Source organism: Parus major, chromosome 6 (genome assembly GCF_001522545.3).
Source record: "Parus major isolate Abel chromosome 6, Parus_major1.1, whole genome shotgun sequence".
Classification (NCBI taxonomy): domain Eukaryota; kingdom Metazoa; phylum Chordata; class Aves; order Passeriformes; family Paridae; genus Parus; species Parus major.
The window spans coordinates 17,028,376-17,045,341 of record NC_031775.1 but is presented as its reverse complement, the minus strand read 5'-3'; the positions used below and the strand labels follow the sequence as shown (position 1 = coordinate 17,045,341).

Here is a 16,966-nt window from a genome sequence, read left to right as displayed (position 1 = left end):
AGAAGTGATATAGTGAGTTTCAGGTTATTTTCCCAGTGGAGAATTGCTAGTTGATAATTTTGATGAACATGGGTTAAGCTTTCTTTTCTAGAAAGAATCTGTATAGTGAGCATACGCTGATGATGTTAGTGGTACTACCCAAGGTAATCAACAGCATCATTCAAATGTAAATTTTAGAAAATGATTAAATAAATATTCAAATGCATTTTCTTCACAAGCTCTTCTATGAATGTTACAGTGTCTCTTCTCCCTGCATGTTCAGGGGATTAGGAATTTTAGTGGTCCTCAACTTTGTATTGAGCAGAAGATTACTATTCACCTTTAATTTCTAGGAAAAAGTCACTGCAGCTCTCTGAAAATCTCTCAAGTCCTACTTGGAATTAATGTAGTGAGCTAAGTAATATTATGAAACTGAAAATATTTATTTGTTCTTAAACCAGATTTTTACCTTAGGGTAATGCTGAATTTGTTGACTTAAATCATTGTTAGAAATGGTCTGCACAAATTCAAACTGATGCTGTATGTGGGAGACAGCTGGTTGTCATGGTAACTGTAGTGCAGTTTTTAATTCCACTTGGTGAGTAATGCTAACACAATGTTGTTGAATAGACCATGGCTTAGCAAGTACAAGGATCTTGAATTCTCCATGTTGGTGTTACAGACTAAGAAAATGCTTTGTTCAGATCTATATACTCATCATTTTTGGCTTACTGCTTTTCAACAAAGACATTTAAATAAGTGTATCTAAAAAGCTAGAGGGTATCAAAATGATATGGAGAATATGCTTTTTGTGCATCCCTCAAAGAGTCCAGAAGGTGATAAAATTAAGAGACAGATAGTAAGATATCTGTGACCAGTGATTATGATTTTGTTTCCCGATGTCACTGCATTTTTAATGTGCGTCTATTGAAGAAACGCTGTAACAGAAAACTCTGGGATGGCAGAAGAGCACAAAATAGCCAAAAAATTTTTATTTTTGTGTTTATTTGTGGAAGAAAATAGGCCATTAACTGAAATTATTTAATTTTGTTAAAGCTGAGATATTCACTTAATGCTGTGCTTAAGATCTTTGCTTTTCAGTTAATGTGTCCTATGTGAAAGAAACAAAAGATAGTAACTGTAGGTGTAGTTGGGGAAACAGGGTCCAAACCCATTCATTGGTTTGCTAGTTATTCTTTTCTGTACCCCCATAATTACTATAAAAACACTTTTTCTTTATGTTAGATAATGGAGAAGAATGAGAATACAAATTTTAGTAGAGTTTGTGCCCTTGGCAGCAGTGTCTCCATATCGTTGTGGATATATAGAGCTTCCAGGACTCAGAACTCCTGATGATAAAAATATTTCTCATTGCTGAGATAGACAGTTTGGGACTCTGCCAGTTTTTTAAAAAAACACACTGTCTTTCAGCTAATAATATTAGTTATTAATTTTGTACATGATGTTAGTCCTTCACTTGGCATGAGAGATTCAGCTTTTCTCTATAGTGATTTTTTTCCCCCCCCTTTTCATACTTGAGCACATTTCTTTCAGATCCTTGCTCTAAATAATTAATTCATACTCTCAGGTACTCATGTCAGCATCTGGTGTAGCAGTAGTAAAAGTCCAGAAGTGCATGTGAAGGATTCACCAAAGTACTCCCATCCGATTTAATGCAGAAAGTAAAACTGGGAAGTCCAGAAGGAAAAGGTAGTTAAATGGTGAACATATTAAGTTTTTATGTTAGAAAATGAACATTGCTACTGTCCAAAATAAAGGCATATCAGTTTAATAGGAGACTGGAAGTGATTCAGCAAGAATGATAACACACTTAAAAAAAATCCATCAAATGTGCCAGTGGAAGTCCTTGAGAATCTCTGAATTATACCCACTGTTGATGTGCCTGACTGGTAAAATAAAGTCCTTTAAAATAAAGGCCTCTGGTACAAATTTTTGAACGCATTAAATATACTGATGCCAGAAGAATTGACCTTTATAGAAAAAGATTAGAAAATCAGTAGAGCAAGAGGGAAAGACCAAGAAAATTCAAACCATTGTGAATACTTGCAATGTAACAACGTAAACCAATTCATTTTTCTACTGATTAAATTGCAAATTTGCTGCTTATATAATTAATTTACAAGACTTTAAAAGTGAACACTTCATGGAATATACACCAGTATTTTTAATGAACATGTTGCTGTTGCTTTTTCAGTATGCAGGCCCTGCAGCACTAATACTTGAAAACTTCTATTAATTCAAAAGCCATGAGCAAGACAAAAAGGCTATGTTTTCCCATTAAGTCCTGTAGTACACTGAAAACTGAAGGCAGCTTTATATTTGGAAGAATTAAGATATTTTTCCCTCTTGTTTGATCTAAGAAATGGAGAGAGAAGGCTGAGCTGAGTTCTTTGTCATTACTACATAAGTCTAACACCATGTAACTTTAGTTGGGTTAGCACCTATTGAATATTTAGTATTATCTCTTATATCACAAATCTCTTGCACTGTATTAGGAATCTTCATCCTCAACAGTCACTGAATGGGAATGAGGAGATTCTCCTCCTGGGCTTAGTTCAGACCTCACCTGGATTCAGTCACTGTGTAAGGAGCATCAAGTGACCTTTGGTGTCTGGAATCCAAGGGACTCGCTTGTCTGAGAGTGATGGAGTGGATACTGCCCCAGAAATACTGCACCATCCTCACCCAATTTAAACTAGGAGTTTTCAACTGATGAGAGGTGACAAGTACTGATAATGTGTGCAATATTTTAAAGTCTTAATCAGGGGAACATCATCACTATTTCACAAGCAGCTGAGCTACAAAACTTGATTTGACTGGAGGATTAATATTTTAATTCAGTCAGCTTTTAGAACAAAAATTACATAGACTATGTCAAGTCATAATTATGTGGTAACAAGCAAAAAAAATGTACAGATGCCTAGGTGCTTTCTTAGCATCTGTAAAAGGTTAACAAATAAGAGGTAAGTTTTTTCCAACCTTCTTAAACTAACAGGACTGTATAAAATGATCAGTAGGTTGGAGGAGATCTGGTCTGATGGGAGGTTCACTCAGGCTTTGCTTACATCGTGATTGGATTTGGATTTTACTATGGATAATGCTAGCAAATATTTTTGATTTTCCCATAATTCTGTGACAAAACTCAGAAAAATATAGTAGAATCAATCGAGGTAGATAGTCCCTAAGCTCTCATTAGAACAGAAGTGTGTCCAGATAAACTAGTGGTCTGTGATGAGAACAGTGAGAGTACATGGGATTCAGCTGGAGTAAAAGTGATCTCTTTGGTTCTGAATGTTTTCTGGCTGAACTAAAGGACCAACATCACAGATTTTCACATGAACTACAGACAATATGCCTGTGGATGTATCAGCATGCCTGGTATTTGCCCAGAACTGAATTTCAGAAGTGTAATTTTGACTAACATTTCATTGTTACACTGAGCTCAATATCTTGTATTTTGTGTCCACACTGAAACCTGAAAACGTGTGTGAGGCTTACAGAGCAGGGTACAGCTTTAGGGAGTAGCAGCTACTGATAACTTCAGGCATGGCAGTAGTGGAGTGTGTCTTCTCCTTCATACTCGACATCTCAGTTACATGAATTCTCTGAAAATGTCACTTGCCATCACTGACACACATCCAGTTTAGCTCCATCAGCTCAAGGCTCCTGAGCACTTTCATCCAAATGCAAATACGTCTGTGACACAGAACCTCTCTCTTGCTGATGTTGCTGTATTCACTTCACTTCCTTTTTTCACATTTCTTTTTATGGCATGTGCTTTCTGGCTGTCCTGGTAAATTGACTACGTGGCTGAAACTCAGAAAGCAAATTATTGTTTTAGCAACTTGGAAATAAAAATATATCAGTTTTTCAAAATGGAAAAATTAGTTTTGGGACAGAAGGGAAGAAATAATATTTGCTCCTCTTGAGGAGATGTAATTGCTTGACTATTGTGAGGATAGTGAACTTGTATCCTGTAACAGAGGGAAGGGAGGTGTGACTGTGCATAAAAAGGAACCAAAGGAAAAGGCATCTTCTGCTTTTCTTTTTCACATATTTAGCTGTCTTTATATAACAAAGCAGAGGAATGTAGTGATCTTGCATCTGCTGCTAAAAATTTGTGCCTTGCCTAAGTTGCAGCTTGCAAGAGTAATGCTGGGTCTGAATTGTTTAATGAGTATAGGCAACAGAGATCATTCTTGATGAAAATAGCCAAATGATTCAAAATCAGAATATTGAGTCATTTCATGGTCTGGAAATTTTGAATTCACTTCTTAAAAGATTCAAAATTATTTTCAGGAGTTTCAGCTTTCCTCCAGTATCAGAGAGGGACAATGTTTCAGTAGTCATCAAGCAGCAATGTCAGCATTTCATTGCAGTCATCTTTATGAAAAGGCAACATCAGAAAAACACTTGGACTTCTGTAGAATGTAGAAGCTCACTTTGCCTCAGGAAAATTGTATCAAAATTTTTTATTAAAAATTTCTGAACTAAGCTTTTTCACTACCTTCCCACTTATGTTCCTAGATGAACTTTATATTTATCTAACTTAGTTAAGTGTGAATATCACATCAGTGAAATCAGAAGTCCTATCATCTTGTATGATTAAATAATTGCAATATTCAGTCATTGAATTCAGTTTTGAATTACTGTATTACCTAATGGTTGCATCACTCTCTACTCATAAATGTATCTTTACAAATTGTATCAGTCTTTAGAAAAATGATAACATCTGTAATGGTATGTACTGCACTCTAATAAAATGTGTATGAATTTTGTTTAGAATCAAGCAAATTTTTTCATGCATGGAAGCCGCAAAGTAGCCCATCTCCTTTTAATCAAATTGTGCTTCTCCAACTTTAGAAATAACTTTGGTAACACTTTGTGTCTGACTGTGGAGAAATATTCTCTTTGTTCTCATTCATAATATTTTGTTGTAAATGATAATTATTAAGCTATGCAGAAATACTCTTATGAAACCTACATTAACACAATTCACCTAGTTAAAAAAATAAAAGTTATCATAGCAAAAAGCTTATCTATGCCAGTTAAGTCAGAATTCACATAATTCATTTTTCTAAACTGGTAATAGTTATGTGTAATTGAATTTGGTGGTCAATGAGCTGTAGAAGATATTTTGGTTAGTTAGGTATTCTGTATAATTATGATGTACCTCCTAAGATCCATGGAGATAGCTTTGCAATTACGTGGCTGAAATTTCCACATAGAGGGATCAGGAAATTTTTTATTGTCCTTATATTTTAAAATTCTAGCAGTTTGGAAGTCCATCCTATCCTCTGAGTGCATCTGCAGCAACTAAAAATCAATGTAATAAACTTGAATATTTTAATGATCTTTCCTGAAAAAAAAAAACCCATACATGTAATGCCTGAAGATTAATTGAGCTTCTAAATAAAAAGGAAAAATACTCCTTCATCATAGGCTGCTTAGAGGAAAATGCAGCATTTCTGGGAGCTAATACACCCCTGAAAGGCCCAGTGAACCAAACTCCTGACAGGATGAGTTTTCCTGTAGAGTGCACTGCCAGAAGCCATCCTTTTTAAAAATGAAGCTGCAGTGAGTCTCTGTAGATCCACAGCTCATAGTGTGAATGTTGAAGTGCATCTAAAATCCTTAAAGACTTCAGTGATCTTACCCAAAACCCCAATAAATTTTAGTTGAAAACTCAGAGGCCACCCTTAAAGACTCTTAAATTCCCAGGAAGGTGAATTTTATGCATTGTGTGGTACAACTTTTTGCAATATGGCAAGTCCTGTGGACCCTGAATTGAAGCAGTCATGTAGTGCTGCCTGAAAAAGATTGTTCCCTGCAGCTTTTACATGTGTCCAGCATGTTTTCAAAATACTTGTTCCTCAAAAAAATAATAATATAATTTTCACCCTTTTTTATTCTGACACTTTTCCCCTACCATGTCTGTATCGGGTTTTTTTAACTCTTTTTCTTCTCAGTGAGATTTTTGTGTGCTCTATTAGCTGTATATTGGGAATGTAAGTAGAAAGTTCAAAAATTCATTTAATCAAGAAATTCATGAGTTCTCTGAAGGAATTTTAAACACTTTGGGTAAAGCAGAAAAAGAAATCAAACCTTTCTCACTTCATTTTGTAATTCTGTCATAGAGCTTTCAAATACTCTCTCAAGAGTAGATAATTTTTTGTGTCCATATTGCCTGAAAAGTATCCCACCCTCTCTGTTAGAAAGACTAGGAAATATTTGCATATTTTAAGTCTCCATTTGTGCTCTTGGCTAATGTCCTATTTGTCCTTGTGCTCATGCTGGCCATTTCATTACATGACTTTCATTTTGCCTGGCTAATGAAGCTAAGCTCCTTTATTCTCCACTTGTGAAAGAAATTATTTGTTCTAAGGGTGACCCTAATAACCATCCTCTACATCCCTTCTATTCTGGACTGACTTTTCCTCAGCCTAGATGATCAAAATTGTGTATTATTTTTCTGATTAGGCCTTTAAAATCAGAATATTTACATGGAAATGAGTCATCCTGTAAGTTCTGGATTGTATTTGTCGTCTTTTTTTAATTGTTAAATCATAGTGGCTCTGAGTCATCCTGTGATCAACCAGTGCTTTCACATCCTTGTCCTTATCTTTTGCTTTCCAAAGTGGCCTGTTTCACCAGCTTATAAGAGACAATCTCATTATAAATATGTAAAACATGATTTAGAACATTGTCTTAGATGACATTCCTCTTTGTTTGAAGGTCATCAAATAAAAATTGAAAGTCTTTATATGAAAATCAGCTTAAACTTTGGATATATTCACTCCAACCTGTCTTCTCCTTTCAAAATAAATTGTATTATCAATTGTAGCTTGTTCCTTGTTCACCTGAAACTAATTGCTACTAGTTCTTAATGTCTCAAAAGAAATCAAGTGAATTGTATTTCCGTGTCTGGAAAAATAGTTATCAAGGAGAATTATCATTTGGGTCTAGCATTATTTACCTTTGGTAAACCTACTCTGTCTCCCTTATCATGTTCTTTTTCTTTCATATCCTTTTTTTGGTTTTTTTTTTGGTCACTGTTCCTTCACAATAGCTCATTAACAGGTCAGTTGTTGCTTGTAGATTTGCACATATTTTCATTTTCTTAGAAAGTCTTCAAGATGTTCAAATATGAAATATAAAATCCTAATGTGGAGACTTTTGGTTTTTATTTTTATTGGAAAAGGGCTACTGACAATCAGATTTCCTGATTATTTTACATTATCAACTTTTCTAAAATATCAGTACTGTTTGCTAAATCTGTTTCTATAGCATGACTCCAGAAAACTTTTTATTATTAATTAGGGAGAACTTCAAAAATTAAGATTTTTTCTGTGTGTGTCTTTTAATGCAATTTGCATATATTTCTTATTGATGGCACATTTTCACTGTGCATCAAACCACCTTTTATGCCTGGCTTGAACAAAGATGTCTTGGACTCTGTAGTTAGTTCTCCAGATTCTGAAATGGATGTGCACTGCAGAATCACTACATAATGACTTTATCACATAACAATCCCAACACGCTTCCAAATTTCATCTCAGTAGCCAGGTGATTTTATGTTGCATTTTTGGAAGTACTGCTTCATTTCATCCTGGGAATCTACATAAACTTTGCTTTTCACCTGCTAGTCATCCCTGAGCCTTTCCAGACTTGTGTTGAAACAGCGCCCTGGAAAGCGCAGTTAAACTGTGACAAATTAGCAGCAGATAATGTAGGTAGGTGAGCATGGCTGGGGAACTCCTACTTTCCTTTCTTGGTATCATCCCAATACAAAATAAAGACACAATCCTGTTTGTTTTAGCACCTGGCAAGTTGCTTGTCTTATATAAGCATTTTCAAACTGGCATTGTTTCAATTATTTTTACAAATCCTGTATTTGGTGTTTTCCCATCTGGTCTAAATTTTGGGGACATTTTGTTGATACTTTTCATACCACAAAAAGAGATCAGAACTCATGCACAGACTACCTAAAGCCTCACAGCACTGGGCCAAATGCCTGTCCTTAGCTCATATATTTTGTGCTGAGATAATTCCAAAGGAGTGTTGTTTAAATACCTACCAGGACAGACAGCTGAAAAAAACAATTGTACCTCTTTTTATTTGTTAGCAACTAAACCTTTAACATAAACCACAAACTGAAATCTTCCATTTCCTCTAACGATCTGCTGTCTTATTTGAGAGACTGAATAAAATCTATTCTATACGCATAAATAATTTATTTGCTTGATTTTATTATGATGACCACATTGTTAACTCAGTACATATTTATTAATACAGCTATTACCTATAAAGCTTAGTTTCTACTTTTTTTTTTTTTGCTGTAACTTTATATAGCTTGTGCCAATTTTGGCAGCACCCTTGTATCTTTAATAATTTAATATATGGTGTCTTGCATCTGAATCTCTACACCACCTTGTCAGATTCTTTGAAATCTGGAAACAGTGAAGCTGCTTTCCCAGTTCTCCTCCAGGTTTTGGGTGAATTAATTTACTATTTATTTTTTTTTTACCTCCAGGCTTCTTCTGACCTGTTGTTAAGGTGCTGCTTTTTAAGTTAAGGAAATTGCTGACTGGAAAAATATACCTTATGACCATTCTGGGGACTAAGAATTGGATGGTTTCCCATTAAATATATTTTATCTTAAATAGAAATACTGTGCCTGAACTCAAAAATCAATTTAGTAGCACGGCATACACAAGGAAGAGTTAATGAAAATAGCTTGATTTTTGTCATTCCACAGAAACCAGGTAGGTTTCTTGATAATGATTGTTTGGTAATGAGTGTGGTCTCTCAGTATTATGCTAAATTTTAGATAAGTAGAACACTTTAACAGGAAAGCAAAGCTTCAAAAGTGAATGGGAGCAGGTTTCTTAAAGGAATTATGAAAGTAGAAGGGCCAACATATCACAAAGTCACCTAAGGCAAGTGTCTTTCCTAAACACTTAAAACCTCCTTGTAAATGCTAGCATTGATTATAAGGAATGGACTGCTACCAGAATAAAACTGCCTAGGGAAAAACTTCACTTTAAATCTTTCATTTTTCTCTTAAAACATTTTTAATAAGGGTAACATATGCATGAGTTTCAAGAATGCCAAGCATCTGTAGCTCTCCATATCCTGAGGACCATTTCCACTTTAGAATAAGATTTTTCAATCAAATCTAAAACTTTTAAAATACAGCTGGATTCATTGATTCTGTTTTGGTGCCCCAGATATTTTGAAAACTTACACACACACACACACACAAAAAAAAAAAAAATTGGTATAAAGTGGAAACAAAACTCAAAACTTCAAAAGTAGTTATAAAACTGTACCATCCAAATTATGGTTCAGAGTGTTTAAAACAACTTTTCATTCTGCTTTTTGGAAAGTTGACCAGGTTCCAAGAAGTCCTAGGAGCCAGGAGTTCTAGGAGGCCTCCCAGAAAATCCTAAAAGCTGGTTTAGAGCTGATAAGCCCTCTTTCTCTGGCTGCAGGTCACACAGCAGATTTTCAGATATCTGGGCAGATGACATGGAAGACACTTTAGAGGGTTTGAAATTTGTATTATTTCTATCATATTTATGTGCAAATGGGTGGATGTCTGTGAATAGCTTTAATTTTAAAATACAGGCATTTTCCAGAAGAAAAATGCTTCTTGTAAGAATCTGCACTGTGTTCAGGATTCCCTTTTTCTAATCAATGCCAGTACAATCCAGTTAATAGGACTAAAAGTGAAATGGAGTCATGATGGGATTATTGACATTCTGTTTTGCAAACACTCACAGAATGTCTAAATCCTGACTGGTGAATTGCTGACACAAACTGTAAGCTTCTCCAGGAAAATATGAGATGCCAGTGCTGGCCTGGCATTGTGAAGCTGCGGCTCCTGTGGTGGGTCTGTATTGCTCTTTCTCTCTTCTCAGAGGTGCAGGCAGCTCTTTGCCACTAGCATGCTCAGAAATTGTACTTCCTATGTGATGTGATGATATGGTGCCCAAATAAAAAAATTTAAAATGAGATGATTTATGTGCATTTTGAAACATTTGAAGCAAAGTAATTCCCTCAAAACTTGATGTTGCTGTTTCAGTAAGATGTGTTCCGTATTGTTTTTCATCTCTGAACTCTGGAGCATCTTACAGGGCAAAATAAATGCCATCATTTTTATCTCACTTGAGTGAGAGGGAAACTGAGGTAAGAGTGAGTAACTGACTTACACTTCACCTCAACAGATTAGCAGAATACAAGGCTGAACCTTCAGCCAGGTTCCCTCCATCCTCGACCACAATAATAGGAACTACCTCAGTTCTCAGATCATCCCTCTCATGTGAATAATGAGTAATACTACTGAAAATTCTCACACGTCTTAGATAAAAATAATGTATTTATTCATGTTTTTAAACAGCATTGTGAATGTGTGGGCCTTCTCACTATGTGCATTTTTCATTAATATCCTACCACAAGATCTTGTTGGCAGGCATGTCGCTGTAGCAGACAGTTGGATGTTTAATTTTGAGGAATCTCTAAGTAAATATTTGATGTGCAGCAAGTAGTCTGAATTTATGTGTACATCTGTCCAGTTAAGGAAAACCCTGTCCCTTTGCTCTTCACTCCACCAGACCACCTGGTTACTTCCAAAAAATTGAAGTAACAGGTAGCATAAGTGAGCAGTATTCACAAAAAAATTGTACTCCAGGAAGTGACTGTAGGCAATTATTTAGTGAAGTTTATGAAATAGTTTGTGTTATGGGTATTCATATTCATTTTGCTCAGACAACAAGAGAAAAATGCTCTCCTGAATTCTGATCAGAAAAACGTTTTCTGTAAATCTGTCTTTTTGTCAAGTAAACAATTTGATGTTGCTGCATGTTTGAGACTTGCTCAGTCAGCCCGAGCAGTGCAACCAGTCCACACTAATTCCATTTGTGGGCTGAGTGCAGCTTTCCTTCCCTGCATTTGACCTTGTCCCTGCAATGGGGACCTGGAATCTTGGGGCAGGTTCCTCCCCGCTTGCTGTGCTGAGGCTCTCCGTGGGGAGGGATGGTGCTGGTGAAGAACAGAGGGCTGGGTACAGCCCAGGACTGCCCCAGCCTTGTCCTACCCCAGCTCTGTCCTGTCCCAGCTCTGTCCTGTCCCTGTCCCAACTCTGTCCTGTCCCTGTCCCAGCCCTGTCCTGCCCCTATCCCAGCCCTGTCCTGCCCCTATCCCAGCCTGTCCTGTCCCAGCCCTGCCCTGTCCCAGCCCTGTGTCACCCCAGCCCTGTCCTGCCCCTACCTGTGTTACCCCTGCCTTGTCCTGTCCCAGCCCTGTCCCTGTTCCAGCTCTGTCCTGCCCCTGTTCCAGCCCTGTCCTGCCCCAACTCTGTCCTGTCCCAGCCCTGTGTTACCCCAGCCCTGTCCTGTCCCTGTCCCAGCCCTGTCCTGCCCCTACCTATGTTACCCGCCTTGTCCTGTCCCAGCCCTGTCCTGTCCCAGCCCTGTGTCACCCCAGCCCTGTCCTGCCCCTACCTGTGTTACCTCTGCTTTGTCCTGTCCCAGCCCTGTCCTGTCCCTGTCCCAGCCCTGTCCTGTCCCTGTCCCAGCCCTGTCCTGCCCCTATCGCAGCCTGTCCTGTCCCAGCCCTGTCCTGTCCCAGCCCTGTGTCACCCCAGCCCTGTCCTGCCCCTACCTGTGTTACCCCTGCCTTGTCCTGCCCCAGCCCTGTCCTGCCCCATCCCCAGCTCCCTGTGTTGCAGGCAGGAGCAGCTTCTCCTCCTCCCCAGTCCCACTGGCAAGCTCTGTCTACACCATTACTTTTTCCTGTTAGTACCAGTAAGTCCCAATGGAGAAGCAATTAGGGAACCACAATAAATTAGATGATTTCCCCTCTTAGCAAAAGTGCTATAAACCTGTTGTTTTCTCTGGTTTGTGTAGGGCTGCTTTTGTCAAGTCATAGCACATTGTTGCTTAACCCAGTGCCTTTAGCTGTTGGTTTCATTATCATAAGCTTATTCATATGCTTCTAGCTTTCTCTTTTTGTGTATAATGAGTAATTAGTGTAATTTAATATGTCATCATTGTTGCTTTTTCCAGCACTGAATAATAATAAAAATCCTGTATAAATGTAAAGTTAATCACACTGTAACTTCTCTGACACTTCTCTATGTCTCCACATAAATCCTCAGTAGTGGTCTGAGGCTTGATAAATGACACTTTTTAAAAACCCTGTGCATACTTTTTCATAGTAATTTTAAGGCCAAAATAGTATCATCAGAGGTTCAGCATATGCAGATATTTTGGATGTCATAGAGTAAAATGTCTTTTTCAGAAGCATGAGATAAAGCCAATTATAACAGCTTTAGTGAATTAGACAGTGGAAACAATCTCAGGATGAGTTCTTGATGTTTAGCTCAGTTAATACCAATTAAAGCCTTCATAATAATTTAAAATTCTAATGTAGAAATGTTCTGTTGCTATTTGTTCTTTTTTTCTTGAGTACTTTTAATGAACAGCGTCGCCTAGATTGAATACTTACTTTAAAAAGGATGTTTCTGCATTTTTACTGTTAGAATCTGAAAACCTCCTCAAATATACATGGTATAAAGAAAATGGTGTACACAAGTCTTTGTCTTTTTATTTAAGCATCCAAATAACATCACAGACTACTCATGCCTTTCTTCCATATTTACTGTGTGGTCACTAGATGCTTCTCATTTTAGTTTGCTGATCTCTGTTACCCCTTTTATCTCTCACATGTGTATTTCTCCCAGCACATGGATGTATATTGATGTCATGTTTGATTAAATGGTTGTGAAGATCATTGTTTTACTTCTGAAATAGGTAGAGCACATGTGCTATGAGCAAACTGTGGTAATCTATGTAAATTATGTGCACAGAGCCATACTCTGCCCTTGGGGGAAATGCAAATTAGAACATTTTGTAGTTTGTTTGTTTTTAAATACATACACTTTTCACATCAAGGCTCAGGACAGACTCCCTGTTTATTTTCCCATTGCTCATCATTTGTTATTCCTTGTAAATATCTCAGTCTTTAATGATGAGTTTGCTACTTTGGCAGGAAAAAAAATGCTTGATGAGTGAAGTCCTCAGAATACAATGTTTGGTGTATTTTATAGCTCTGCTGTAGGGGATTCATCTGCTTGTAAAAGGGTATATAAGACACGACTCAAAGCCATTATAGTGATCTGACAGTCTTCATTCATTTTCTCCCAGTGTCATCTTGTTTTCTTCTTTCACATTAGTGTTTGTAATATTTTTAAATCCTGCATGACTAAAACATAGTTAACTGATTTTCCTTATATGAAGCAAGAAAAACATATTCCTAAACTGTGTTGTTTACTGCACTTGCAGTTCTCTGCAGATGTAATTTATTTTAATAATAAAATTATTTTTTATACTCTTTAAGTACCCTTTCGGAGAAATGTTTTAATGTAAGTTGTCTGATTCTATTTTAAGTGAAGGAGAAAACCTGGTAGAGGTTGTCTCTTTAAATCAGATCTGCAGTGTTGATGGACCCTCTAGCAGGCACGGTAAGAACCATTCTCACCTCTGCAGCAGGGAGCTTGACCATATAGACTCTCACATTCAATCAAAACGTTTTCCCTTTTAATATGCACTGTACCGATCCTATTCCCATGGTTACAGCCCGTGCTTCTTTGGTTGCTTCCAGTCTGTTGGAAAAGGAAGGCAGCATACATTTCTTGTACAGGAGTTTAAAACATCATGAAAGCAACCCTGTTGTGATTTGCATTTTAAATGTTTCTTTTTTTTTCTCATTGTACAGAACGCTGTAGCAGTAGCTTCGGTTCATTTGCCACAGTCTGTCTTCTCTCAGTCTTCAGCCTGGCAATCTGTTGATAACTCTACTTGCAAGCTACAGTTTATTGTCTTTCGGAATGGAAAACTCTTTCCCAGCACAGGAAACTCATCAAATCTCGCAGATGATGGGAAACGTAGGACGGTTGCCACACCAGCTGTTTTTGCTAAAATAGGTGAGAAGCTGTTATGCGTTATTTTCTTTAATCTAAGAGCTACGGTATGCTTGATTGTGCAGAGAATAGAGGGGCAGAGTATGCAGTGTGCTGAGAGGCTGGAAACAGTCTCTGTCTTTAGTACAATGTTTGCAATTGTTCCTATCTGCACGATTTTATTCACATCGTCCTGCAAATAAAGAAATGCCCTTGCGCTACAATTAGAATGCAAATTCTGGGCTGCTGTTCGGTGACTGTGTTGTTACAGATGCTTGCTTCTTAAAGCTATCGGAAGGAACCTTCTTTTACTCTTTACAATTGCAATGTTAATGTCCTAGACACAGGTAAAAATAAGGCTTTTGGAGTGGGAGTAGTGTCCTGTTGCATGCATCAATACTCAGCAGTATACTTTCTGATGCGATGGATGTAAAACAGGTGTTGTTAAAGACTTTTGTCCAAATAACATACATTGTTTGTGCTAGTGAGTCATTATTTTGATTAATTACTCACCCGTGCAATTTTGCTAATTCTGTCTGATACTGAGTAGTGCTCTCATTTCTATTAACATTTTTAAATGTTTGAATGTGACTTTCAAAGTGCAGAATTGTCTCAGCTGTTAATCACGCCGTGAAACTGAGCTGTTTCTGCAATTACATGGGCAACAGTCTAATACTGGTCATAACTGAAGAACATGAAACAATAAAAAAGATCTCTTATGTGGGGAATGATTAGATCATTTTGTCACAATATGTGATTGAAACGTTCAGATTTATTTATACCATTGCAAACTTCTCCGATGTGAGCACTACGTTTGATTTTGACCACTAAGATTTTGCATCCACTGGCTTTTGTCCCCGTAGTTTAGTGTATCTGATCTCTTTACAGAGCATTCATCACTAAAGGGTTTTCCACTCCGTCTCTCTGATTCAGTTTGTTCCTTTTGCAGATGGGTGCAGTTTTGGAAACCTCACCAGCCCACTTACTATAGGATTGAGGCACTTTGCACGGGGTATAGACCCCATTGCAGCCTTCTGGGATTTCGACCTTCTAGATGGACATGGAGGCTGGTGGGGAGAAGGGTGCCACATAATTAGTTCTGCAGGCAATATTACCACCATTCAGAGTACACACTTCAGTAACTTTGCAGTGCTAATGGTAAGTATATGACTTAGCAAATATACCTATGTTTTTCTCTCTCTTTTGCCATACATTTATGTTCTTTATACGTGCATCTGTTTCATTCTGACTTGTCAGTAGCCGACCTTCTAGGTTTTTATGATGTTTAGTACAAAACAGTCAAAAAGAAAGTAAGTTACTTAACTGCTAGTAAGTGAATAAACCTGGTGGTCAGTTTTAATATCTTGAGGCAGGCCTAATCAGAAATGACATTAACTTCAGTCTTATAAATGAAAGTTCCATCAAGGAATGATTAGTACATAATGGTTATAAATTATAGGACAGGGTTTAAAAATGTATACTCCTGTGTGCTTTTACATCAGCACATCTCAGAGGCTGGTCTGCTTTTGTTCCTGCCCTGCACTGTGTTGATCATACTAATTAGTTGCAGGCATACCGCAATGTTGAATCATTTAATAAATGGAGAGGAATAACATCTTCTGCTCTTTTAACTATGGACTGAGCTACCCCTGTTGATTCTGTAGGAGTTTTGGTTTGTAGACCAATGCTGACAGCCTACTTAGGAAATTGCTGTTTGTGAAGAAAAATATTCCTGTGCAGTGCTAACACATCAGCTGCTTTGCTCTGTTCTCAGGCACACTTACACTTCCCATTGCAGTTATTTAACTAACCTGCTTAACAGAAAGTTATCTTCATGAAAGAAAAAATGTTATGCATACAATAATGAACTGTAATTATTCAGGGACTAAAGGAAAGCAAACTAGAAATTGTAAGGTTTCTAAGCTTTAGAGAATGTTTGCACCCTTAAAAATATTTCTTATAAACCAGTTGTAAAAAGATTTGGTATGTGTCCTATTAAAACTAGATTGCTCTTGAATGCTGATGCATGATTGCGCTGTAGATGCTGCTTGTGTGCATTACAGAAATGTTTATAGTTGAGTAAATAATGTATTGTGTGTATGTGTAAGGGACAGCAAACACAGGCGACAGGAATTGCGAGGACGTGTGCAGAGAATACCAATCTGCTGCTGTCAGATGGAGCCCAGATGGCAGCCAATCATAGCACAAAGCTGTGGTGCCCACGAGTTAAATGCAGATATTATCGTCCACTTTGTAAGAACTGATTTCCCTGAGACTTAGTTGAACATTTTTTCACCCATTATAGAATTGTTCAGAATTTAAGAGCTCTTCCTCAGATTTGATGGCATCAAATATACCTCATTTTCTACAGCTCCTGTGAGTTCCCTTTTCCCCCAGCCTCTTGTTTCCCAGAATGTGAATCATAATTTTGCTTTGAGGATGTTTTTCTAAATTAATTAAAGCAAGCACCTGTTGACTTTGCAGGTGCCACACCCAAAATGGCTTCCTCCTTCTTCATCTGCTTGAGTTCAGCCGTTCTTAAACTTTGAGTAGTCACTAAATGTTAATTAACTGTTTTCAAGCAACCAGTTCCATAGTTTCTTTTTGTTTGGAAACTTGAATACTGACACAAGGGCTGCAGTTAATTTTTGGTTTGTAAAGCCCATTCATTGCTGGTAGGAGATGGGTTTCTCTACAACTGTAAAGGCAACTGAGGCACTTTTTAGTGGAGCTTTTGTATCTGGTATGTGATTTTGCTTTAGGCCTTGTGTTTGGTTATGAGGATTTGACTTTGCTTTATTTCATGTGTGCATCTTCCAGTTTTATCTGTGCAAGACAAGAAAGTAGAATCTTAGACTCACCCTTGCTTTGCAATTTCTGTGGTGGCAAACAATAGGATATGTTTCTCAGCTCATGTTTCACAGCAGCTTTTAAGGAAAAAGATGACAAGTAATTTTAAAACATACATATATAAATATGTACACACACAAAACAGTTTTCCAA

General features: G+C 37.3%; 1 protein-coding gene across 2 annotated transcripts in view; it reads left to right on the top strand.

Moving 5' to 3' along the window:
* ADGRA1 (adhesion G protein-coupled receptor A1) overlaps positions 1-16,966 on the top strand; it is a 258,887-nt gene that overhangs the window by 195,474 nt on the left and 46,447 nt on the right. Inside the window, exons 1-3 of one of the 2 annotated variants that reach the window (XM_015633410.3) lie at positions 12,990-13,525; positions 13,780-13,987; positions 14,913-15,121. In XM_015633410.3, coding sequence (XP_015488896.1) covers positions 13,505-13,525; positions 13,780-13,987; positions 14,913-15,121 — 438 coding nt within the window. In that variant the 5' untranslated portion in view covers positions 12,990-13,504. Of the gene's footprint in view, positions 1-12,989; positions 13,526-13,779; positions 13,988-14,912; positions 15,122-16,966 lie in introns of those variants that run through there. The other variant, XM_015633408.3, reaches the window with a different exon arrangement.